Source organism: Neolamprologus brichardi, chromosome 4, assembly GCF_056152115.1.
Source record: "Neolamprologus brichardi isolate AB-2024 chromosome 4, ASM5615211v1, whole genome shotgun sequence".
NCBI lineage: Eukaryota > Metazoa > Chordata > Actinopteri > Cichliformes > Cichlidae > Neolamprologus > Neolamprologus brichardi.
In genome coordinates, this window is record NC_142107.1 from 10,331,174 (window position 1) to 10,358,795 (window position 27,622).

Consider the following 27,622-nt stretch of genomic DNA (forward strand, 5'->3'; position numbering starts at 1 on the left):
ATTTTGACCCCACGGGATGAGATCTTGCGTGGAGCCCCAGATCGAGGGAGATTATCAATGGTCTTGTATGTCTTCCATTTTCTGATGATTGCTCCCACAGTTGATTTTTTCACACCAAGCTGCTTGCCTATTGTAGATTCACTCTTCCCAGTCTGGTGCAGGTCTACAATTCTTTTCCTGGTGTCCTTCGAAAGCTCTTTGGTCTTTGCCATGGCGGAGTTTGGAGTCTGACTGGTTGAGGCTGTGGACAGGTGTCTTTTATACAGATGATGAGGTCAAACAGATGCCATTCATACAGGTAACGAGTGGGGGACAGAAAAGCTTCTTACAGAAGACGTTACAGGTCTGTGAGAGCCAGGGATTTTCCTTGTTTGAGGTGACCAAATACTTATTTTCCACCCTGATTTACGAATAAATTCTTTACAAATCCTACCATGTGAATTCATGGATTTTTTTTTCACATTCTGTCTCTCACAGTTGAAGTGTACCTCTGGTGCAAATTACTGACCTCTGTCATCATTTTAAGTGGGGGAACTTGCACAATCGGTGGCTGACTAAATACTTTTTTGCCCCACTGTATGAGCAATAATATTTTGACATAAAAAAATCATTCAAGATAAAAAACTGTTGAACAATCTTTATTTAGATCAAAAAAACAAACAAACCACATTGCGCAGTGCATTTTGTGCAGAAGAACCACCATAAAAATGCTTAAACAACCAAAAAAAGAAAAGAAAAAAAAAAGCTGAAAATAAGGCAAAGCTAATGAGCCATAGTAAAAAAAATAATAATAATGATATTCTACAAATTTTAATCACATGCTGGAGTTTGGTCATAGCTTTTGAGTGTGATAGAAAAATGATCAGTTACATTTAGCAGGAGAAAAAAAAATCTGTTATATTTTTGTGAATCAGGTCCATGGAAATCGAAGAAAATTCAAACTGAAAACTGCCCTAAATAACTAATATATGGCAGTCTGTGCACGCTGGGATGGGACAGCAGTGGAAGAGAAACTGTTATATTGCACTCACACTAAAATATTTGGTCATTAGCAACCATAACAATGGCTCAACATTTGAACTCAGTTTGCTTTGGCTAACAGTCATTTCCTTTGGTCCTTCATAGTATTGCTGTGGACATGAGGGAATTTATTTACTCACTGAATTTTTTTTCTTTATTTGGGTTTATGTGGTAAAACCAGATTCACATTTTAAAGAAGCATTTGCATAATTGAAGATTTAATAGTAATAGTTTTAAAAAATAAAAAAAAAGATTAACTTTACCAGCATTCTGAAGCCAGCTGCGATATTGCTGAGGTTTTATGTTAAAGCCCCGCTAGCCTTGTTCCTCACAAGGCCCTGCAGTCCAATCAGAGAATACCCAAGCAGTATGTGGAGCAAACCGTCTAATGTGGAAAGTGATAGCTGGACAGGGCCCTTGTGGTCTGAACGACTAACTTAAGATGAGGTTTCTGGTGCGAGTCAGTATAGCAGAGGAAAAGGCAGCCATTCGTTTCCAGCGACACTCTGACATCATGTGAGCGGTACTTGAAGAGCCGGAGTGATTTCATTTTGAGTTACCCCGTCTTATGTTTGATCATAAACAGTCAAGCCCAGACTTTAAAAAGCTGTGCTCTCTGTCTTGATGCTGGGGTCTGGGTTCAGGGCTGGGAGGGTGTTAGTGGTAGTAGTGGCGGTGGCAGGCTCTTGACCAGCAGAGCTTTCCCCTTCTTTGTCCTCAATCACCTCAGGAATGATGGCTCTTCCAATCCCCTTTAGAACCAGGCCTCCTTCTGGAGAGGATGTTGAAGGGAACCAATCAGCAAACAAATCAATAAACCAAACCATATATAGACACACAGTTTTAGACCGGGGAGCTCACACTCACACATACACACACGCACACACAGCAAGACACCAAGGATTGCTCTCATAAATAAATCTATTCTAACCAGCACTACTTAAGTAACTCTTTTTAGTTGGTGTGGCAGTCATGAGAGTTTCCTTGGTGTGTTAATCTTTAAATGCAATGCAAGTTATTAAAAAAAAAAAATCTGTTCAAGAGAATACACACACACACACACAGTCTGTTAGTAACCACAAATACAAAAAACTGCAAGCATGTTAGTGTTGTTGCAAAGCATAGCTAAAGCCTAGGACAAAAGCACCAAGCCTACGTATAAATGTATATGTGCACGCCCACACACGCTACTTTTCTCTCCCCCAGACAGATGCACATGCAGTAGACACAGACCGAGGTTAATGCATCAGCCAATCAGATCCTTACCATTACCTGCCTTACAAAGCTCATCTTACAGGCAGGCCCGCAGCTCAGACATCTGCAATATTTACACATATGCCATCATGCATCAGATCACCACAGCTCTTTTGTAAGTGTGTGAGCCAAAAATGAGACAGTGAAACCAAAAGCCACTGAGCTAAATATAGCACTGCTCCGAGAAGAAGCTGAAATCACTCAATAACAGAAGTGAATATAGTACCAGCAGACGGCCAGCAAGTGAGTGAGTTCAATAATGGGAATGTCTGCACAAAGAAAATTTCAACAAAACAACAACAACAAAAAACACCAAAGAAAACATCTATTCTTCAGTAGATCTGGTAACTTTCTTCAAAAACTTGTCTGAATAAACAACAATTATCTTTTATCTATATTGTTTTCCAAGGTGGAGTGTAACCATGGTGGAAGTGGTCAGATGTTAAGTTAAAATTATACTTCACCATTACTCGGAGGTCAGTTTAGCAGATATACATTTCAATATTTGTATTGCACTATAGTTTTACTACAACTGTATTACAGTTATTTACATGATCATTTCAGATTAATGATTTATTATGTGGTTTATTATCTGGGGTCACATCAAATTTATCACTGTACTGCACAAGATTGTTGTTGATATTTAATTTGCATATTCTTCTGTACTCTTGTATTTTTTTCTTGGTAGCTCTTCGAATGCACGACCCTTATGTGGAGTTTTTAAAGTTAACAAAAAATGAATTAATAAATAAAAAAATATATTTAAAAAAATAAAAAAAATCACATCTTTGCAACCACTGCACTGCAAAAGTGGCCAAATCAACGATTACTCTGTTTAGAGATTAAAGCTTTGTATGTACACATACAACTTATTTTAGCAATGTTTTTGTTGCAGTAGTTGATTTCTGCCACACTGTATTGCTGACACCATTTAAGTCGATGATGCAAACCTTTTATACAAAAAAGAAACTGAGACACAGACTGGTTTACCTGTTATGATCTTGGAGGCCGAGTTGCACGTGCTATTGCCGCTGTCATTTGCTGCCGGTTGCGGAGGCGGTGGCATGCTGGGACGGGGTTTCGGTTTTGGAGCTGGCCTCGAGGGTCGAGGGAGAGATCCGGAGTGGAAGAGCGGCGGAGTGTCAGGAGGGGTGGGACTGCTAGGGGGAGAGTGCTCTGACTCTCCCTGGGCTTGTTGGGGTGTAGGCGGCTGTGGGGGTGGATGGCTCGGAGATTGGATTAGGGCATCTTTGCTGTGGACACGACGGGGCGTGATGGGTGGGTGCTGCGGGGAACCGGGTGCTTGGGTGTTACTGAGCTGAGAGGCGAACGGGCTAGCCTGTTTGGGTGGGGCTGGGGCTTGCTTCTTGGTGCCTTCAGAGGAAAACGTCCTTATTAGATCTCATTTGCTATATTAAACCACTAAAATAGCAGATTTAGATTTCCTCACCTCTGCGGACCATGTGTGGACTAGGCCCTTTGGAGCTTCCCTGAGGGTGTGGGGTTCCTACAGCGAGATGGACTGCTGAACCATTCCTCTGCGGAGGTGGGGTGGACATGTGCTCACGGGCCGGGCTGTGAAAACACCACAGTTCCAATTATTAATCCATTTCCGTGTCATACACCCTTAACATTCAAGGATCAAGTGCAGCACCAGTGCTCATGCATAAAACCAACTGCACACCTTTCCATTCAAAGAATAATTATACTTGATTAGGTTATTACAGAAAGAATGACTCAAAAGGATCGATAAACACACGAAGAAAGCACGGGATGCAAAAATCATGAAAGAAGTCCATTCAGCGGATGGAACAAGTGTTCAGTAATGAGACACATGCATAAAAAACAAAGTCTTCAAAGCTTCAAAGTTGTTAAACCACCAGACAGACGAGCAGACAGGAAGGAAAGACAGCTTCTCTTTATAAACAGAAACCGAGAGTTCTGTTGATCATCACAAACAGAGGGCAGGGGGAAAGTTGTGCAAAGCATAACAGTGTTTTTCATTTATTTACATTATTAATTAATGAAGCAGATTTAATACTTGCAGACATTATAGACATTTTTATTCTCATGATTTTTTTTTGTGACGTCCAGTAAATCAAATTAATCAAATACATGGCAAACAAAGGGTGGCGAGCTCCGGATCGGATGATTGGCTGCAGTGGAGTACCGGTGCTACCTCAGCTCACTCCTTACCTGCTCTCGTCTGTGCTGAGCTGGGTTACAACCTGATGTTGCACTGTGGCTACCTGGACCCCACCAACCAGACCACCACCACCACCACCGCCAGCAACACTCAAGCCAGGCTGCTCAGCCTCTGAAGGAGGAGGAGGAGGATGGGGTTCGAGCTGTGTAGGAGTCCCGGCTTCCAGAGGGGGTAATGGGGGTTGGAAGGTGGGTAAGGTTAGTGGTGACTGCTTTCTATTTAAGACGCTGGTTCTGCGAGGAGCGGGCTCCGGCTGTTTGTTAACAGGGCTAGGGAGGGGGGGAGAGGGGAGAGTGTTCAGGAGGGCAAACCACAGGCCATCAGATCAAGAGTGAAGGAGCAAGAGACTCAGAGACAGAGGAAAACAAAAACAAACAAACAAAAAACCCCTCGAAAGAACCCAGCGAGAGCAGTGAGAGATGTTGTGATGTCGAGACAGAAAGAGACGCCACTTCCTGAGTGGAACGAAACCGGTTCAGAAAGAAGAACCCAAAGATGACATAAAACCACATGAGTGACCTTTAAAATAGAACAACTTTGAACTGCAACATTAATGCGGCGACAGGTGAAATAGAGAAAAAAAAAAAAGATGACAAAAATGCAAGCCCACGCAAAACATAAAACCAGCAACCTACAGTGCAACCTAAGCTTTAATTGGAAATTAAGGAGATAACACAAGAGTACACAACAGTAACACAAGAGAAATACTTGAGACAGAAATGGATTCCCAAACATTATTAAAAAGGCTTTGTGTTTCATAAATGTTATGGTCATGTTACGGACGAATCTCAGCAAAATATAACGGATTAGCTTAAAACACAACAAATGTAGTGCACAAATCACACAAAGCATCATTTCCCTTATTTCACTTATTAGTAACTGGATTCGTGGGATCTACGTTAGACTGCGGCACAGCCTTGAAGTCTGGACTGGGCAGATCTTCAGTGGGCGTTTCAGTGACCGTGATGGACTCGTTGGCCACGACATAAAGGGCCGACACCGCTGGGCCCCTCGACTCCTGCCTGCTCAGTGTCTTGGGACGGGACGGCAGGGTGAGGGGCAGGCTGAGGCTGAGGTTGGGACGAGACAGGTACCTGTCTTTACGAGGGGTGTGACTGTCCCCGTCCTGCCCCATGCTGCCGGGGCGTTTCCTGTCCAGGAGAGGTTCGGGGTCCGGGGTGGGTGGATGGCTGGGCAAGGAGAACATGCCTGACACGTTGAAGTCCACCTCTGGAGGACAGAAGCAAATTAAGCAAATTAAAAATGATCTACAGCTTGCAAGAAGACTGTATACAAAAGATGCACAAAGCCTCTGTGACATCACTCACTGGCCACTTGGAGCCATGATATCATGGTAGAGTGTGCTATAATCAGCTGACTCTAGGAGACCGTACAGGTGTATAACTTATACACATACCAGCTAATAAGTGCCAACTAACACACAAACAGAATACTACAATTTCCCTCACTGAAAAAAAGAGTAACACACAATAATTATAAAGGCAAGCCTTTTTTCTCCAGATAATTTAATTAAAAATACTCCAAACTAGAGTCAAAGGGTCCAGATTAGTCACTCAAGTTAACAAAATTGAGGACTAGCAGATACCTACAGACACTCTGCATCTTCTTTAAGGCTCAGTAAAGTTATTTTAAAAATGCACCCTCTGATCAGCTGTTACAGAGGAGTAAATTCATTATAGAAACCACAACTGAATCATCATAACAACTTAAAGCTGAGCTTTGATAGTGAACTGGGTAAAATTATCCTCGCAAAATCAGCGCGAGCATGCTAATTTTAGAATTTGGTTAACAATGTGCTCTGAGCTTCAGCCACATCCTACAGAGCCACGAGCATGGCTACAGACTCTTAGCCTTGCTGGCTAATGTGGAGAGAAACCGTTTCAGCTACTATTCATCAATTTAATGAGCTTCAACATTTTTCAAAGTACCCACTGTCAACCCACAGAGGATGAGCCTGCACGTTAACATTGTTACATGAAAACTAAGTGCTGGCAAACTCCACAAATCAACAATGGAAATTTATGCAAATATTATCTTTTGCAGCAGCATTCAACGGACGCATTACCACACTGCAAAAGTTCAGGCAGATTATATCATCGAGAATAAGCACGCTAAACAGCATGCACAAATAAACTGTTCTACGTAACCTTTTAAAGACGGAGAGAAGGAGAATTATTGCAAATACAACAACAGTGTTTCACCTTCAGGGAAGAACCAGTCAGCGTGTTGGATAATAGGCTCAATGATGGCAAGTACATGCACAGATGTAGCTGCTGCCATCTCTGCCAGCGTCCTGAGTACGAGCACAGAGACGGAGATAAGAACGGGAGGAAGGTCAGTCAGCCTAAGAGAACGACACGCTTTGCATTTTAGAATAATGACATAAAAGTGAGGTGAACAGTCCACGACATTCTCACCCTTCTGTCTTCGACCACAGCAGGTTAGGCCCCAGGACTATTGCGATGTTGCTGGGAGTCATTTTATTAACATCACTGTCCTGAGCCAGTTTAGCCAAGAACTTCACCAGATACCTGCAACAGAGACACAAACTGCCTTAAAAAACCAAAAATATCTCCAAAATATTTTTCCCACCTTTAATCATACACTGTCCCCAACCTGGTGGGCTTCTGACTCCTTGAGAAAGTTATGGCCTTGCTGTGAATGTGGTCTGAGAGGCTCAACCAGTAAACTGGTTTACTAGAGCATCAAAGTAACATCTGGTACAGTGGTGAAATACGCACCTATTTTTCAGCTACAGTGCTGTGCAAAAGTCTTGAGCCAACCCTCATTTCTAAGTATTTTGCTTTCAAGGAGCCAGATGTTCTTGCCATTGTTTTAAATTAATGTTGCGATTTTTTCCACTCATTTGTTTTTGTTAAGCGTATTAAACCACTTAACTGACTCCTGAACCAGTCTGACATAGAAAAAAGGGGAAAAAAAGAAGGTGCTTAACTCACAGAAACAACCACTTTTGTGTTTGCACCTAACAAAGAAGCTGTAACTGTAGAGCCAATTTGTTACCAGCAGCCTTTTGCAAAGGCAATTTATTCCCATTGTTTAACCAAAAAGATGATTCTCAAAGAGCTATTTACTTGAAAAAAAATCCAGCAGAGTTTTTAGACCTGATGCAGCATCTGAGCGATGCATCTGTCCCATTCATTTGATTCACCTTCTGTCCATTAAAGTCTCATCAGAAATGGTCTCAGTGGAAGTGGGAATAGGAATATGTGGAGGTATGCCAAATTATACAAAATATTCACTTAGAAATCCACTGCAAAATCTGTTGTGGTTTGGGGCCCTGCATTTTAGCCTGTGGTGTTTGAGATCTTGCCAAAATTGAATTATGAATACAAATAAAGCACTGTCAGATTTGATCCAACATGCAATACCAGCTGAAAAGTGCCCAAATGCCAACGGCTTCATTTTTCTGCATAACAATCATCTCAAACCTGCTGCCAACGCAGGAAAACCACACCTGGATAGAACAAACAGTGTAACTATGGACTTATCTCTCCAGAGCCTGGACCTCAACACAGACACCACGTTGACAGAACAGAACAAAAGGCAGCCAACATCAAAAGAAGAGCTTTGAATGTCCTTCAAAAAGTATTCGTGAAGACTACTTAATGGCAAAAAAAGAACTCTAAGAGAGCACAGACTGAACTGTTCAAGAATAATGATGATATCTCTTTTGCTAATGTTTTAATAAATTACAGCTCCAATTTTCCATTTTTCTGGCAATATATAAAGAAATGAGGGATGGCTCAAAATCTGGTCAATTCCTCACATGAATAAACATGTACAAAAAAAGTTAAATTTAAAAAACAAAACAAAAAAACAGCGTTATTTATAAAAAATATTAAGGCTGGCATAAAGGATAGTAATTAAAAGAGAGTAATATAGAGTACCTGAAGTTGGCTTTGTGGGCCTTTGGCAAATGGTCACATGTCACCCACAAGGCCTGAAGTCTTTTGTCAGAGTCTAAGATACTGAAACATTAACAACATTTACTGCAAACATACTTCACATGAATCTAAAGTTTATTAGTGCTGCACAAGTGTTTTATAGGAGTCGTGTCTTTACGTGCAGTGTCTTACTTGGAGGCCTGTATCCACTCATCATAAAGGCTAAATGTCATTAGAGGTTCAGGAAGTTCCCTGAGGTAGGACTTGAGAGCTCCTGTGTATCAAAAACAAAATATATGCCATGAGACAAAGACCTGGAGCTGATGTTTTTACTTTCTGTGGATTTGTAGAAGTAGTACCAGCCACGGCATGGGGATCAGAGTAGAAGCCCTCGAGCTGTGAGGTGGAGCAGTCCAGCGCTGCTTTCAACTTTTTCAATTTTGAAGCTCCAGCAGCAATTCTAAATAGACCCTGGAAAGAAAATAAGGGAGAGCAAGGTCACAGGAGTGCCTGGTTACAGGAGGCTGTTTCTCTCCTAAAATTAAAGAAGTAAGTCTGGGTTGGTAACACAAAAGAAGAAGTAATGCAATCGAGTACTGAATGTCTGCAAAAGTAAAGAGAAATGCTTTTGCTACCAACAGAGATGTGACTCTTTCAGGATGAGCATCAGACAGATGCACAGCAAGAAGAGGTTTGTTTCCATTTAGAAATGTCTTGAATCGTACTTCATGGGGAGTCTAGTGATACTGTTTCATTTCAAGAGTGCAACAGCGATCATACTAATGGGTAACAGATGCCTGTGTGTGCACACAGAGGTTTTATTCCCACAGGACAAAGACTGGCTAACCTCAAGTTGGCTACAGATGTTTCCAGACTTTACATGCCATCATTTTTAAAATGCAGTCCACATGACCCACATGTCCTTCCAGTTCAAACACACAGGAGGTCGATGGGTACAAATTTAATCCATATTCTGGTCAATTAACCCTCAACTTTGCCCTACTTTAGCAAAGTCTCCAATTTTCTTCTTCCATCTCTCCATCCGTACCTCCTCCTTCATGCCGGTCTCAAGCAGCATCATTACGCAGGCCTCAATCGGCAGAGCGATCTCACGGTTGGTCCTTTTCAGATGCTCCTCCAGTGCCGTGCCAAATGCCGGCTTCTCCATCCAGGAGTCTAGGTGAGACAAGCATCAGCAATGTTCTGCGTTGACACTCGTTTCACTAACTGTCTGCAGTTAATTTCATAGCTTTCAACAATTTTTATATAGTTCTACAGCTGTACCACATTCTTTATTTAGACTTTTAAATGAAGTCCTTGCAGGTATGTTTGTGTGATACGATTGCTCTTTTGTCATGTGCATGAAAACGTAAAAAGCCAACTCGAAATCCGGTTATCCTGGCTTTCATCCGGATAAATCTGGGCCAAACAAACAATAAATCTATAATCAGATTACATCAGAAAGCTGATTCTAAGGTTCATATAAACACACTTTTAAAAAAAAAAACAAAAAACCTCTAATGTGACGCTGTAATTTTAGTGAGTCGTTTCACTATGTTGCAATAAGCAGTGCACTTCGCAAATGAGATAAAAGCTTCTTGTCATAAACAAATTCAACAGTTTGGGGCCAACATACACACACATCAGACTGTGATATATACCGGCCAATAAGACAGAAAACCTGCAAAATTTATAACAACACACCCTGCTAAGGGACCACAAAATAAACAATTGTAATGTGAAGTCCTTTGTGAGAACTGTTAAGCAGGATGACAAGCCACTCTTTATTTCTCTAACCCTAAACCAGCAGATCAGCAACAAAAAGAAGAAGCAAAGTTGAAGTTTTTATGTTATTTACATGTTTAATAATATGTTTTGTGTCTTATTGTTCACCTTGCTGTGTCTGGATGGTGGGTATAACTGCTTCCAGAGCTGCCAGAGACCTCCTGTGGTACTCTGCCTGGGTCTCTAATAACTGTTATACAGAAACACACACACACACAAAATCACATACACCAAATCTAATGTGAACGTAGTACTTGGTTATCACACATCGCCTAGTAACTGTGTTACAGTGGAACGTTCCATATTTGCATTTCCATTAACAGTAAACTGAGGTGCACTCACCATCACATAATAGCGTGCATAGTCTCCCTCTTTAGAAGCAAAGTTGTACAAGTCTGCAGAGAGCTGGTCCTGCATGAAATGACAAAATAATGACGTGTATGGTAAACAATGAGAAACTGTTCACGAAGACATGGATATGACAAAGCTATGAGCTTTAATTACTCGGTCCAAAAATGTGCATAGTATCAGTGTCCTGATTTATTCCCCCTTATAAAGCCTTCTTTGTTCAGCCAGTTCATCAAATATGATCCTAACCTTACGCAGCAGGCCTCATGGGAAAGAGTCGACACGAAATCTACCTTGCATATTTCTACTTTATTGAGTGCCTCATCCATCTCGTCTTTGAGCGAGTCAACTTTAGCTGCCATGGCTGGATTGGTGGACTTGGTCGCTTGTAACCACCTGCAGAACAAAGGATTATTTAAGTAACGCAGCCATGTTAGTGGAAACATTTGAAAGATTGGAGCCATACAAAGACTATTAATAAAAAAAAAATTGTTATCAGGCTGTGTGGGAATGTACCGTGTTTTAGCCGAGTCATAATCGAGAACCAGCTTAGCAAGCTGCTTTCTCTGTTTCAGTATGTTGGGAATCTCTACCTGTGAGAGAAACAAGAGGAGCCATGAGAACGACATGACTACACACGCACTGCAAAAGGTATAATGAGCACTTTTGAGCAATTTTCCTGTGAGAACCTTGTGTCAATTTTAAAGATACAAACAAACACAAAGTTCAGCTTGACGTCTCAGCTGCTGGGTCTTTGTTTTTAAAATATAGTGCATGATTTTAAAGGGATTAAAAGGAAGAAGCCAATCAATGGTTGTATGCATGAGCTTTTACCTCTGCAAGCTGGTTGAGAGGATCCAGAATGTCTTTCTCCATCTGCATTTCATGCTGCAGCAGCTCAAAAGCCAACTTGCCCTCGGCTTCGCCGCACACATCCATCATCTTGCTGTTCACGTGCACAGAGACATATATGCAAATATCCCAGTTATCCCTACTTTTCCTCACAGCGAGTAAAACATATGTAAAGAGCTTCAGCTAGATCCCACATCCCATTTTTATTTAAATACTTTTACACTGATCTTGATAAACACTTACTTGTTCACCAATTTTGCCCATTTAAAGGTGATATTTTCAACTTAAACGATGCTGAAACTGGTCTTTCGATGGAAACTCACCCAATCAAACTCTCTTCTCCAAGCTGACTGCCGCCCTCCTGCATGGTCTGGGACAGCCCGGTCAAGGGCAGCTTTTTCTACAAGGGAAAAAAAAAGAAAGAAAGAAAGCAGCTCAGTCTACTTAATAACGTTCACTTCATTGACATGATTTCTTTTCTGATTTGGATCCGACTCAAATTAGTTGCATAAACACCAAAATACCAAATACGTCACATATTAAACTTAAATTTAACTTAAATATGAATTTGCGAAAACGGGGATATAAGGGCAGGTCTTACAGCATCAAGGAAACATGTAGACAACCCCCTCCCCAATTCAGCTTAGCTTCAGCTCATTTTTTTCTCCCCTTCATTATCTATACGCTGCCTGCTGTGGCTCTACCCAATAGTTTAAAGACAACTGATCCAACCACGTTGGCTTATCTGTTAAATTCACTTTGCCTGCAGGAGTGTCAAACAATGCACCATCAAGATGACTTAATTTAGAAAAGTAATCAAAGTACGACAACGTAACAGGGATTCCTTCAGAGTTGCGTCAGTTTTATTGGCCTTTGGGCTGGGTCTGCCGAATGGTGATAGTGAAGCTGGAAGGAGAGTCCCTGTCATATCTATGTGTTACATAAGAAAAACACATGATAGCAGGGCCCTAGTTCAGAATGGCTGTCACAGTGATTCATCCTAATTATGCTCTTGTAAATGAAGCCACATCCCAAGTGTGGCATGTTGCTAACATGATGGGATGAAAAAGTGAAAATGAAAAAGCTAAATAATGGAATAAATCTGACAGAGAAAAAAAAGAAAAGGTGCCTCTTACATGTCTCTTCTCTGTGTCTGTGCCCAGCTGACCTTGCAGACAGGACACCAGCCTCTTGTGCGTGTTGTGAGACACCAAACGAGCCAGCTCCAGCCGCCTCTCGATCTGTGGGCACACACAAAAAAAAGAAGAAGAAAAAAAAAAAAGATAAACTGCAGCGTTATCAAATGAGAACAAGCAAAACAGGTCTACCGTGGAAGAGATCAGCTAACTGATTTAAACAAGGATGAAGGAAATAAGTGTAATGGACCGTTTAACCTTCCTGTTCAGCAGAAACAACACAGGTGAGGGCTACAAATCAAAATACAGATGCTGCACATGCACACATTCATCTCGCATATTTTCCACCCTGCTAGTGTTTTTGAAATATGACGGCAGTTGTAGGTTGTTTGTCCAATTCTGTTACACGGCGTGCAGCTCTGACAGCCAGATGGAAGGAATCAGAGTCAAGAGCAAGTCTTTACCGACAACAGGAAGCGAGAGATGCTATCAAAGAAAGCAGATGCATCAGTCTAACTGCAGGCCTGAGCTACTGGTAATGGAAGGCATCAAGCACACTTTCCCAGTGGTTTTCGATGTCTTTGTTTCTCTTTCACTCACATTTCCATGACCCCCCTATAGCATGCTATACGTTTTGTAGCTTGACAAAACGGTTTAATTTTAAGAGGCTTGAAGCCAGCAACAACGATTCCACATTCTGCCCTCATTTGCTGTCTGCTCCCAACTGATTTGACTAATTTTCTCTACGGTGGCCCTGATGCACAGGACACAAGTGAGCCAAGAAAAACACAATCACCAAATGCGACAGCATGTGCAACATTTGGATAAAAATGCTGAAAATTAAGACAACAGTGATCTGCAACTACAAAGAACACAGCAGGATTACCAACACATATTTACACTTTGAGTTGACAGTAATCTTGTATTTTATTGCTTCATTTTTCCAGCACCAGGGTGGGACTGTGGCCTTCGGTAACTGAGTCACCAAGAAAAAACCATCATGTCCCAGAAATCAGGTTGAGAGTTCCTCTGTAGCCAGACACTTTATATCGATGGACTGATGGAGACTGTGGTTTGTGGGTATCAAGGCTGTCAGGTCACTTGGTGAAGACCTTACAAAAATACACTTTTGAAGTTGTGTTTGGGCGTGGCAAGACCCAAAGATGATACGCTAGATTTTCTTATGTTGTATATTTTCTTGTGCCTTTTTCCTATTAGTATTTGGTTTTGGTCTTGTCAGCGTCACTGAGCGATGACCTCGAGTCTAAAAATGGGGCGGCCTGTGATCGAGTGTGAACCAGATGGGATGCAAATTAGCGCCTCCAAGTCTGTTGGTTCTCAGCTGGCAAAGGATAGAGTGATCGCTCCAAGTGGAGGAGTTTATTTATCTTGGGGTCTTGTTAAGACTTGTTCAGTTGCAGTGATACAGATGCCGTACCTGTCTGTTGTGGTGAAGAGAGAGTCCAAGCTGATTTATTGGTCGATCACCTATTGTCACATACTCTGGGAAATGACCAAGAATCTTACTTGATTGTGGATACAAGTGGCGGAAATGAGTTTCCACTGAAGGGTGGCCGGGCTCACCCCAAATTGTGAATTATATTTCTGCGCCAGATCTATGTCGAAACTTACACCACAACCAGAACCCCATTTTAGCCCTACGCCACAACCTTCTAAGTAACCTGATGTGCCCATCCCGAGAACTGTGACTACGCATCGGCTCGACACACTCCACAAAACACTTGGTTTGCGTGGAATGTTGCTGTGTGGGGATAAAAGGAGTTTTTTGTTACTACGCAAGTTAGGATGTAAATTTCCCACAGAAGTCTAAATAAAGCTTTATAGATGAGGTGAGAAGTTCAGAGTAGAAAAGGAGTCAGCTAAGGTGGTTCAGGCATCTGACCAGGATGTCTCCTGGGTGAGGTGTTCCAGGCATGTCCCACTGGGAAGAACCAGGACATCGCGGAGAGATTACATCTCTCGGTTGGCTTGGGAACGCCTTGGTATCCCCCGTGTAGAGGTCTGAGTGTCTTCAGAATGTTCTTCTTAGGACGTAAATCTCCCACAGACAAATACACATTTGCATTCAATACATTTTCTGGAAAGTCTGCTTAGAAACTTGTAGTGGATACAATTTTATTATTACAGTTAGTATTACAATTACTATTATTAGTGATTAACAAACATAAAGAAATTAACAAACATAAAAGGAGAATTTTACATCACTTGGTATAGACAACTGGCCCAATAACTCTCTACTGTCAGACTGTCCTCAAATGCACCATCAGTGCAGAGTTTCAGGTACCTTTAGTGACGTTGTGAGAATTACTGTGCTCTGCTGAGTTTTTAGTTCCTGACTCTTCCAGATGTGGGTTTGAAAAGTTTGCTAAAGATGGCAATTATAGAGAGAATTTACTCTGTAAATGATCAGCAGTTATGTGAAGTAAAAAAAAATTATAATCTGCTGAAGCTTGCATAATCACCAACATGGTCAAACTGTAAAAACATAACTTCAGTGTCTTTTAGTAGATAATGCGTCTGCCACAATTTAAAAACAAACAAACTGAGCAGTTTTGAATGAAAGTTAAAAGACTTATGAAATCATAAACTTAGATGGCTTGAAATCTTTCCTCCCCAGAGTTTAAAACATGCTGATATTTCACCCAACTAGCTGCCTGCCATAAGTATCCACTTCCTCTTCCTGTTTCAGTATAAACATTTAGCTGCAGCGCTAGATCTGAGAGCTGCTCATTTGCTGTCTGATCCCATCTTCTTCCTTTGTTTTCATCCTCCCAAATTCACTGATCTCCTTGCCCTGTTTGAGTCTCTCCCGTACACTCGTACAGCTTTACTCCACCCTCCCTTTACTCTGCTCCTCCTTTCCTGAAGCTGTTGCAGCATGCCAAACCACATCTGGACTTGGCTTCCTTGCCTGGATCCAATTGATTCACTCACTATTCAGCTGATTCCAGTTCAATTGCATCCAGACTTCCAACACTTTTGGCCAGAAAGGAAGAAAAAGACCTGAGTGACTGCAAAGTGGGCGGTATTGTGGACTGAAAAGACTGGATAATCACAGTACTAGTGTTATTAGAGCATTTGGTTGTTTATTGACTTCTTTTTTGTGAGAGCACACCAAAATAAACTTGGGACAGACTTCAAGATATTCTACAAGCTTGTCTATAAAATACTTTGTCATAAACTGCAAAGTGTTTTTTCACAAAAACCTCACAAACTTTTCTTTTGCTTGATCAGAACTAGAGATGACAGGATATCACTTTTTTATGTCCGATACCGATATCATAAATTTGGATATCTGCCGATACCGATATGAATCCGATATGAATCTGATATGAATCTGATATAGTGTGTTTTTTAATCAATAAAACTGTGTTTTTTAATATCTTGCTGATTTTTGTATAAGTTCATACTCAAGTTAAACAAAAAAAACAAAACACTAAAGCTATTCTGTTATACTTGTATGCAAAAAATACACTGCACCCAAAATATTTCATAGTTCAGCAATACTGATCAATCTAATATAAACCTACTCCATCCTCCCTATCCTGGTATTTTAAAGAGTAAGCAACCTAACTAATAGGGCTGCAAACTCCCAGCAAAAAAAAAAAAAAAAAAGATTAAAAAAAAATAGGGAACCACCCTCCACCTCATGATGCTTAATTGACGTAATCAACTTTAATTTGATGCAGTGTGAAAAAAAATGCACAGAAATTAATTATTTTTCAAGAATAATTAAATAGATTCAACATCTTTCTTCAACAGAATTGCAGACTGCACAGATCGTACCTTCCCAAAGGAAAAAGTACTAGTTTACTAGGGTATATTAGACTTAATATATACAGTAATGGACTTCTATACATTTTACATCAGATTAAAACTTTGGGTGTAAGATTCGGATAATTATTTATTAAAGGCTAGACATTTTAAATGAGAATAAGAAAGAAAAGTATGTCTTTGTGCCCCCTTTTCCCTGTTAATGCCCTATCGGCCCCCCTGGCTGAACTTTGCTAGATCCGCCCCTACACAGTTACCAGCCGTCAGCTACATAAAAAAATAAATTCTAACAACAGCTTATCAAGCTTAAACGTGCTGATGTTGTTCAGCCGCTGGTTTCCTCTTTCTGGCGCGAAGTGGGCCAAAAACAAACAAGAGAGATGGACTTGTGACAGAAACGCCGATCAGCTGATCATTGATCAGTTTCATGATTGAAGTAGCAGCAGGAGAGGGAGGGAGAGAGAAGAGGCAGTCGCTCCATATATCGGTTGTTAAGTTTAACGCGGGAATGCTTTACAAACATTCAGAGATGAGCTTACACTTTTGCTTTACTTCTCTCTGGGCTAACTTCCTCGGAGATGAAATGCTGCATTGCTAGCAAGGCTACAAATACACACAGCCGCTCTATCACGTGAGGCATACTGCTGCAACGTGCTACGGTTATGAGCCGAGTTACGCCATGTCGCAAGTTTTGTGAGGTGCTTTTTTGATATTTAATGGATCGGATTACATTTTTTATTTCTCTCCGATATCCGATCCAGTAATTTACGTCAGTATCTGACCGATACTGATACGTAATATCGGATCGGTCCATCTCTAATCCGAAGTGAGAAAGAATATGAGAGGAAGTTGCTAAGATTCGCTACAGCACAGAATAGGCATCAAGGCCAGCAGATATGGGATTTATTAATTCAGACATGATGGTGGTGGGTTGCAAATTGACTTACACAGTATATTGGAATTAAATGGAGGTTTCAGTAGCATGCCTAAGTCATCAAGTGGTAAAGTTGGAATTGTTGGAATTGCAAAGGGGGACAAAGTGTTTTCATACAACCCTCTGAAGTATTTTTATAAATAAATGAGATGTGCATATCTTTAACTCTTTATAGTGGTAATACAGCAGAGACAAGCTATGTGCGGGCTGGAACCGTATTAAAATAATAAATGGTGTGGTAACAAAATCTAATAAGTTTGTCTCTGGGCTGAAACTTGTAGGATCATCAGGAAGAGCCACCATTAAGGAAGCAGAGAGATTCCAAGTATAAGAGTTGGAAAAAAAGAAAAAAAAGACAGGAACACTCCCTGATCATAGGCAGAAACAAGCCCACACAGAGACAATTAACAGAACAGAAATGAGCACTTCCACTCTCCAGTTACTTAGCTGTCCAAAGGTTTACAGTCCTACAGTCTACTTGCCAACTTTTCCCCCCTAAACAGCAGTGAAATCAGAATAGAGAGAGCCGACAACCTCTGACCTTCCATAACAAAAAAAACATGGAACATTTAGTGAGTCACACAGGATGCAGTCATGTTTTCTGGATTGGACTGAATGGCTGGTTAACTGCCGGCTGGCAGGTGACGCTGTGGCTGACCTTGTTGGCAGGCCGGTTTACTATTCGACGAGCTGATGACTGAGCCGAATTGAGACTTTAATGCAAAAACAAAACAAAGTGTCATGTTTGACTGAAAGGAGTAGTCTCACAAGTTATGTGAGAAAAATGTGTCTGTCCTCCACGTTAGAGTGAAAATATGACAAAGGGGTAAGACAGTTTTCCTCCAGCATTTAGCTTGTGATGAAATAGTAAAGGAGTTGTTTAAAATTTAGTTTTTTTTTTTATCCAAAGATAAGACAACCGGCTGGAGAACTTTCTACAGAGACCTGAGTTTTGTTTTTCCTCACCAGCCGTTTCACTGGTAGCCACTTGCTTGTTACACGTTATCAATTATCAGTCCATCATGCCCTCATATCAATTTGAGTACTTAGGCATGGGCCCAGCGCTAGCCTTGCTCACTGTGCTCACTCACAGTGTGTGCAAGGCAGCAGAGATACAATCCAGTCTGACAGCAGCCTCAACTCCCCCTCTGAAGCAGGACGTGTCCAAACAAGATGAATGCCTTAGCCAATGCAAACGACTATGGAAAAATAGAAAAGACTAGAAGTCATATAGAGTCAAATTTCAATTTGAACTTCTCAGGGAAGGCAATTGTGGAAGAGTGTGGGGAGGGGAAAGGAAAAATTATTCTCTCTCTGTTCATGTTTGGAAAGAGGGAAAAAAAACTTTTCCAGGCAGTGTGATTAAATTACAATGGCGATACTGATTCACTGCTATGTGAATCAGTAGTGCAGCAGCTACACATTGTATGGAGATGACTAAACAGGCAGCAAATCTGAAAACAGACTCTTTGCGTATATACGAGGTCTTCGTTATTTGCAAAAAAATAACAGATTCTGACATGAGTTTTCAACTATGCTCATCGTTTGCCAATTACATTCCTTGCTGAGAGCCGGAGCTTAAGGAATGCCTAACGCAGCAGAAAGCTCCTGTCACTCTGTTATTTGATGTCTTTGCCAATCATGGCTTATCCATAACAAAAACACCATCTTCCATCATAAGTGAGTTCTATGAGTGCACAGGGCACCCTAGGTCGCAGGTCGATGATCAATCAGAAATGCGTCTTATGCACTACTTTGTGTGAATGGGGTTCAGCGGTCAGCTGCTAACTATCATAGAACTATGACTTCCTTGACAGAATGGGGGTTGGTGAGTCTTTCCCCCGTCTTCATCTTTAACTTCTTCCACAAAAGTTGCTTTCTTCCCTGAACATGAATTATTCCTCTCAGTTTGTCATATTTATTCACACCATTTTCCCAACAGTGATCTCACAGTTTCACTAGCCAGAGGTTCCCCATCCCCCTCCGCCACACAGCGCTACAGTGCACATCAAGTATAATTTCAAGATAACAGAGAATCGCCAGAGCTTGCCTTGAGTGGAAAACCATAAGGCGCTTCTGCTGTGCCAAACCCTTGAGCTGGCTAGGCAATGCTGAATGAAAGACTAGCCAGTAAAGTTTTAATGGCAGTAGTTATACTCCGAGACTGCAGACCGATTTGGCATCAACAAAGGCGCAAAGGCATGATTGCTTTAACAGAGCTTTTGAGAGGAGCTTGTAAGTCTTCTGATAACTTCCGTATTTTACTCTACCAGAAAATTATATCTAAACAAGCCGGTTTTACACGCAGACATAAAATAAGCTATGGTTAAGCAGTGAACAGGACATCTTTCATAGGTGGCAGATACCCAGTCACAGTGTCAACATATTTTATCGTGTGCTGTGGGCAAAACCTGAACTGTTATAGGGGTTCAACAATAAAGTCCAGTGAGGCCCTGGAGTTTACTGGACTAACAGATTTGAGGAAAATTAAATGTGAAGTCATATTAAGAAACTGCCTTCAGAATGACATTCATTCTTCATGGTATACGTTTAACTAGGGGCTGGAAACATTTCTGAGAGATTTTGTTCCATATTTACATGATAGCATCACACAGCTTTGTCACATGTAAATCAATGATGCAAATCTCCTGTTTCACCACATCCCAAAGGTGCTTTATTGAATTGAGATCTGGTGACTGCATAATTCATTCTCATGTATAAGAAACTAGACGATTTAAGCTTTGTGATACAGCTACCCTGCTGTTATCCTGCTGGAAGCAGCCAACAGGACATGGATACGCTATGGTGTTACACATATGGACATTACTAAGGTAGGGACTTAAAGCGTGCGAAAAAAATATCCTACACACCATTACACCATCACCAGGAGCCTGAACTGTTAATACAAGGCAGGATGGATATAGCCTCAGTTTCAGTTAGCTCATAGGAGGAGCGGCACACAAGTGTGGTTTGCTGCTGTAGCCCATTTGTTTCAAGGTTTGACGTTTTGTGTGTTGAGATGATTTTCTGCATAGCTTGGGCGTAATGAGTAGTTGAGTTAATGTTGCCTATGAAACATCATGCAGACAAATTCACTGCATTTAAGCACTGTTACATTTTTTCTAAATAAAGAAGGTTACATTGACTTTCAGGTAGGCTTGGCAGCAAGGTTATTATAGTTACATATAACTAAACTAAAAATTAAAACTAGATGTGAAAACATGTTTATTTAGACTCTGGATGTTTACAGTACTATAGCACATAATGGATCAACACTAAAACTAATAAAAAATTAAAGTAAAACTAAACATTTTCAAACTGATGAAAATTAAAACTAGAAAAAAAACTAATAAGAAAATACAAAACTATTACACTCTGCTTGGTAGCCATTTAACTGATGGACTAAAAAAAGCATTCAGTCGTGTCACATCCTGACGGTGTTTTTGTACATGTGCATAAACTTGAGTTTGCTGAAATATGCAGCTGCACCAGTATATAGGTCTCTTAAACCACAGATGTGAGAAAACTTTCTATGACATTTAGAGTTTGTATTTATTATTCTTCTACCCAGTTACCACCATTAAAAACAGCATTGTTCACATTTGAGGATAAATGCTTATCACCTCTCATTAGACTGCCAAATGGAATTTTTTAAAGATAATAAAAACTATTGGACATAAAGTAAGTAAAAAATAAGATTTACCTGCAGGAGGTCATCGCTCAGGACCTCAGTTTTTTCAGCCCTGTGAAGAGAAACAAAGGCCAGTGGTCAAAGACTGAGAACATACAGAACACACCCGTGTCCTACAGCAATACAGGTGAGACACAAAAAGCTTGCACAAGAGAGTTATTATTGCATTTTACGACTATCCGGCATTGCCTTCATTTTTTCCTCAGGCTTCACTGTAGTAAAAACAGGTGTACCTCCTTCACGCAGTGTCATTGCAGGCATCTTAACCTGACTGGCCTGTTATGAGCTGTGCTTGGGTTTTTCCTCTCCTTTTTCTCCTGGTGGTGTTGGTGAAATATGAGACTAGTGATGCTGACATTATATGCACTTGTACTTATTTACGTATAGTGCATTTATTGCTTTTTGTGTACAGCTCTCTATTGCTAAATAAACTCTGGGACTCTACAGACCACCAAAGTTGAGCACAATCTCCAGCACAACCAGTCTGCACTCTGTGCTGTATGCCTGCAGTAAGTGAACAGAATAAGCTGAAATCTACAATCAGTTGTTATAATGATATACTTATTTGCTACTATTGGTACCCCCAGGCAGTGGATGGCAGCCCCTCCCAAGCCTGGTTCTGCTGGAGGTTTCTTCTTGTTAAAAGAGAGTTCTTCCTTCCCACTGTCACCAAAAGTTGGTTCATAGAAGGTTGTGTGATTGTAGGGCCTTTACGTTGCAGTATAAAACCACCTTGACTGGATTGTTTTTGTAAATTAGCACTATACAAATTAAAACTGAACTGGATTTGTACAACCATGTTGAACATCGATGCATAAATGTAATGCTGATCCCCCTCCTGGTCTAAAAAACACACTTCCCCAGGTGTCATCTGCACCGTGTTTGTTATGGCAACACGTAAAGGTGTGCCTTTTACTATGAAGTGAGGAGGAAGTTGGCAGGTGGCCTGTTGATTTCTGAAACACACCAAATACATGCTGAACTGTAGTAGAGTCTGTGGAAAATATTATGGCACAACAGCTCCCCCAAATATATAAGGAAATGCTGACAAAAAACCAAACCCTTTAAACATCAACAACTGTTCTTTAGCCATTTGATTTACATCTCGCTCAGCTGGTGAGATTGTCAAAGAAGTGATTGGTTTCCCCGTCAATAAATCCATCAACACATACACAGATGTTGTGTATTTTTGCACAAATTTCTGAAGGCCTGTCCCCACCCTCTAACAGCACCAGCCAAGAAACACACAGTAGATTTACACCTTGCACGGGATAAAATAATCCGCTCACATGCAAGAATTATTACCCAATACTGACGTGGGACACAAAAATAAGATCTTCACATTACACTCTCAAAATGCAGTACAGGCTTACCTCACTCATGCCTGAAATACTCTCACTGTTTAGCGAAACTGCTTGTGGTGGCTGTCTGCTGTCTCGAGCTCCAACTCACATTGGTAAAACTTTGCAAAGCATAAAATGAATAAGTCATTTTTTGAATGATTCTGGAGACAACTTTTACTCTGAGCTGCTAATTATGCTGCTCAGTACTCCATATGCAGTCTATATAGTCTAACTTCTCTATAATGAACACACTTAGTTTTGGTTCTTCATAAATAATGTTAAATATATAGTTGATCATCTTAAAAAAATTATCAGTTATTATTTGATCATTTAAGTAACGTTTTTGTTTTGTTTTTTTAAAAAAGAAGTTTTGATTAAAGTTTTCAAAATATAAAAATGTTCTGGTTTCAAGGAATTATTTGATAGTGATGCAACTATGTCTCAGGGGGTAGAGCGAGTTGTCCACTGATTAGAAGATTACGGGTTCAGTTAGCTTGCTGAAAAGTCTTTCAAGATACATACTCAAATTCCCCCCTTGAGCAGATATTAGTGTGAGGCATTACAGTGGCTCACAGCAGAAGAGTCCTGAGTTCAAACCCGAGTAGGCCCTTCTTGTGAGAAGTTTGCACGTTCTCCGTGTCCTTGTGTAGGAAGATTAGTCTATGGTAATGCCCAGGACCGTCTTGCAAAGCAGTGTCTCTAGAATGAAGCTGTGTGAGTGAATGTGCTCAATAAGACCAGAAAAAGTACCTCATATATGCCTCTCCATTTTCCATCTAATTAAATATCTCTAGGGTCTGGATGATGGGACACACCTGTATGTGTACTTGTCAAAGCATCCTAATGAGATTTAAAACCAATGCAGTCGGGACATTTTGGAAAAGCGGGGACCTTTTCGTTAGTCCTTACATCTTCTCATCTCTTTAAAGGCCTGCTTGAGGGTGAAGAACTGGTTTTAATGTTATATTTATGTTACGATTAGCGTGAGGGTCAGTCAGTGTCTTCACAAAGATATTTACACAAATGTGTGCATTTTTCTTGCCAATTTATTCCACATAGTCAGCATCAGATGTCCCAGCTACAAAATGGTTTTACCCAAACCAAGAAGAAACTGATTTAAAATAGAATATAGACAAATGGATACAAGTCAGTGACTCCAATGTATTGAGTAAACAGAAACTGAAAACAAGCCATTTATTAACATGGTTAGTAATGCAGCTAGAATACCTCCACATGGATCCATATGACGCCATTAAAAATTAGGCTTTACAGGCTTGTCTCTGAAGGAAAAAGCTGCATGAGCAATCTTTAGATTCCTATCAACATGGAATTAGAATCGATTGAACTGGAGTGGAGTGCAGCTTGGCTCTAGCCAGAAGCTATTGTTCTTTAAAAAAAAAAAAAAAAAAAAAAAAAAAAAAAACAGACAGCTGGAGCCGGACCTTGGGAAAAAAAAAAAAAGGTGAAGGACAACTGTAATTGTAAAACATGCACCTGTAGGAAAACTGACCAAAACAAACACACAAAATCTTAAAAGCTGCTCGCAGAGATGGATCATATCATGTTTCACTGACTTCGTTTTAGTAAAGGACACTGTGTAAGCATGTCCTATAAAAACACGCTACCCTGCCATCTTCTACCGCAATGCAACTGCATCTAAATTGAATCGCTTCCTCTTATTAATCACATGCAAATAAAATCTGGCTTCCTCTTTTATAAAAAACGACTTTGTGGCTGCATGGCGGCCCGAACCCTGCCATGCCTCTGCTGTCAACAGCTACATAAATGCTTACTCCACAAAAACTAAAAACCGGTGTGTGTGTGTGTGTGTGTGTGTGTGTGTGTGTGTGTGTGTGTGTGTGTGTGTGTGTGTGTGTGTGTGTGTGTGTGTGTGTGTGTGTGTGTGTGTGTGTGTGTGTGTCCAGCCTTTCCTGGGCCAAACAGAAAACCACAAATCATCACAAACTCTCATGTGGGTGGACACAGATTTACTGGTTTATGAACTAGATGTTCACAGCCAGCTTAATTTCAATTCTGTCAAATTGTATTTGGAGCATTTATTAGCAGGAAAACCTTTTTTTGTTTTACCCCTGAGCCTGTGACAGAGATCTAATCTAGACCTTTATAACTTCACTTGATGGATTATGATGTGTGATCATGTGTAGCATAAAGACTGGGGGGGTAAACATTTAACTTTAATTTAACTTGAGTTCTTGCTGTGATTTTTTTTGTTGTTGTTTATTTTCTAGCTCCCACCTACTCTTACTTAAGCTGTGGTATAAATGGCACCCGAGGATTTCTTGCATGTTAAACTCGCCCAGCAGTAATCCAGAGTGGGTGTGTGCAAGCAAACTATTTTGCCTTTCAGTATGCAAGCTGTCATTCTGCCTGCTCAGTTGAGTTTTACTGCTCTTACACAACAACATGTGGAGTCATGTATGCAAGGAATCCAAGGCCAGCACTTGCAGGGTATCACTTGGAAACTAATCGACAGCAGTCTGGTTAATTAATACAGCAACAAATGGAGACACTGAATCAGAGACGCAGGAAGAAGGATGGTATACGTAGTTTGCCCTATCAACACCCATCAGGTAACATGCGTGTGAGCACATGCTACCCTGTAACTGAACATATACCACTGCACATGTGAGTACATAGTGCAGTAAAAGGTGGGGTCATTGTTGGGTCCACAGAAGGGCAAGGGGGACTGTTGACAGACTTAATTAAATAGGTGTTGATGACAAAAGTGAATTCAGAATTGAGGCCTCCTTAAAGTACACTAAAAGAGTGCAATATAGAGAGCAAATAGAAATATTTGTATTTATCTATTTATCATATATTTAAGTCTCTCCATCCCTTACAGTGATGCCTCTTTATTAATATTTGCCACTGTTGTTTTATTGTATGCGGTTTGTATGTTTTGATAGTATCACATGCATCCTAAGCAGGGCATCTCTATTTAAAGAAAGACATCATATTTTCATTGCCTCCATTAGCCTACATTTGAGCCATTATTTTATTAAAGGCAATAGCTGTCATAGTACATGAACTGTTACAGCAGATTAGATGAGAGCCGTTTGTTCTCATCAAAAAATGGTTTTATGTTCAATAGATTATACAATCTAAAAGAACATTTGATTATAAGGTTATTAATAAGGATTTTTTTTAAATCTGTTGTAGCCATTTATCCATTGAATCCACTTACTTAATGCTAGTAAATTCAGATGTTTTCCCACAGTTACAGCCACATACTTTTAAACCAAATCTGGAAAATCTACTTTTCAAACTTCTTGTATTGTTTACAAACAAACAAACAAAACATTGTTCTGGTATCTGGACAAGCTTTGTGTGCTTCTGACACAATTTCACTGCAATCTAAACCTTTAGAAATTCTCCAGATTTTTTTAATCACACAAAATCGTGGTCAGCCCCTCCGACACCGCCCACAATAAAAACCAGCCATATGACAACAGGGAGACATAAATTAGAAGCGCTGGCCTAACACAATAATGTATGACATCACGTTGCAACAATGTTATGTAGCCTACCTTCCAACAGTCTGGTTGGCAAGTTGCTTCATACGATTAAACTGCTTCTTCATGTTGCAAGTCTCGTGAGCTTCTTCCTACAAGTCCGTAAAAAGTTTGCGCCACCAACGAACGCTGTCGATCATCCACCAAAAAAAAGAAGAAAAAAAGTTGCGCTACGTCGCAGCCATTGTGCTACAAAGACCTGACTTCCGACCGCTTTTAGTCACAAAAACTGAACAGTTTTCCTGGTTGAACCCGGTGACATCGGCCGTTACCGTTAAGAGGCGCTGGGAAGTGAGCAGAAACAGCGGCGGGCGACCTTCAGGGTCCCCATTGCCAAGAATGTCAGCGCTCCTGTTAGACTGGCTGGTTTCTCTACTACAGCTGTGATAGGAAGGAGGAAGTGCTTTTACTTCCCGCACTGTAAGCCGCATGGGCCCCGTGGTGACATGTGATACCTTAACATGAAGAAAAAAAAAGACTTTGGTCATTGCAAAGTCACATGCTTTAACGTGGGGATGAATTCTTCAGAATAAATATCAGTTTTAAATCGGGGATGATTGTCAAGTAATGACAAATCAGAGAAACGTGACAAAAACTCATAACCGCAGTAGTATGTATGGTAGTGTGGTGCCAAAATATTTTTTTTTAAAACGTGGTTGTGATGCACGCGAAAGCCATTAAGAATTAATTAACAATAGCAGAAAATTATACAACTTGTTTGGATCAGTCCGTGTCACTGCTCACCCGGATTGTGACTAACTGTCTGATTTCAGATCAGTTCGTCACCAACCAGCACAGAGTTTTCCGGAGTGATCTGCCGCCACCTTGTGCCTGTCACGCAAAGGCTTTGTTCAGCAGTTCTCCTTCACCGATCAGTTTCATTATTAGACTCATAATGGCACGACTGCCTGTCTGGGTGTGGGGGATTAATGTGAATGAATGGTAGTCAAGGCCGTTGTAATTCTCCCAGCTAAAACCTTGTTAAAGAGCTCATAACTCTCTTAGCACCACCCCACCTTGATTATATTAGAAGGGCTGTTGATGGTCATTCCTGCTTGAGGAGCAATCATTTTACGGGAACTGTAGACCCTGTTTGTCACAGCAATGACTGATAGTGGCTATATGATCCCAATAAATTACAGCAAGCACGCAATCATTCCTGTGTGCCCTGAGCTGAAAACTTGTCAAACTCTGTTAAAGGTACTTTAAATGTGGTTATCTGCTGTTAAAGAACAACTAGTGCCGTAAATAGTTTCTATGTATAAACTGTGATGTACTGCTGTGGGGAAAATGACCTTTTTTAAATCAGTTACTGGACTAAATTATCTTTAATTCATTATTCTGTGGGGTTTATTCTTGTAAACCTGCCCTTTCACTTTTGCTACTATCCTTCTACCACAATTCATCCTCACAAATCATTACCATCCTACCTGCACTCTTTTCTTCTGTCTTTGCTTTGGATGGTTGAGTCCAGGTATTTAAACTCATTTACCTTCACTGTCTCTCTTTCACACACACACACACACGCACATATTCTTTCCGTCTCACTTTTGCTGACATGCAGGCTGACACCTATCCTATAAATACAAATAGTTCTAATAATTGTAATAAACTATAAGAAACCTTAAGAAACTGCAAACTACTCAGCATTACTGTTTGAGTTGCTTTTCCTGTTGCCATGTGCACAATAGCTTCAGTTCTCCTCTGTGACACAGGAACCTTTTCATCTTAATGAATGAGCTGTGCCGTGTCATGAAATTTAAGTGAACTTAAGTGATCCAAGGTAAACACTGTGCTCT

The 27,622-nt window shown here is 40.7% G+C and overlaps 1 protein-coding gene across 4 annotated transcripts; it reads right to left on the reverse strand.

The window, feature by feature from the left end:
- Positions 1 to 622: 622 nt before the first annotated feature.
- arhgap17b (Rho GTPase activating protein 17b) lies at positions 623 to 26,203 on the reverse strand. 4 transcript variants are annotated; one of them, XM_006791498.3, is made up of 21 exons: positions 25,839 to 26,203; positions 20,960 to 20,999; positions 12,528 to 12,632; positions 11,715 to 11,791; positions 11,374 to 11,485; positions 11,056 to 11,132; positions 10,833 to 10,935; positions 10,534 to 10,602; positions 10,300 to 10,381; positions 9,455 to 9,582; positions 8,766 to 8,877; positions 8,599 to 8,680; positions 8,410 to 8,490; positions 6,919 to 7,032; positions 6,703 to 6,794; positions 5,575 to 5,710; positions 4,471 to 4,749; positions 3,725 to 3,849; positions 3,265 to 3,648; positions 2,287 to 2,338; positions 1,653 to 1,792 (listed from the first exon to the last, which is right to left on the reverse strand). In XM_006791498.3, the coding sequence occupies exons 1-20, from the start codon at positions 25,889 to 25,891 to the stop codon at positions 2,331 to 2,333; spliced, it is 2,259 nt and encodes a 752-aa protein (XP_006791561.2). In that variant the 5' UTR covers positions 25,892 to 26,203; the 3' UTR covers positions 1,653 to 1,792; positions 2,287 to 2,330. The 4 variants fall into 4 exon arrangements, with proteins under 4 accessions (XP_006791560.2, XP_006791563.1, XP_006791561.2 ...); XM_035907991.2 differs by having other exon boundaries at positions 1,691 to 1,792; positions 2,293 to 2,338; XM_006791497.3 differs by lacking the exon at positions 2,287 to 2,338 and having other exon boundaries at positions 623 to 1,792.
- Positions 26,204 to 27,622: the final 1,419 nt, after the last annotated feature.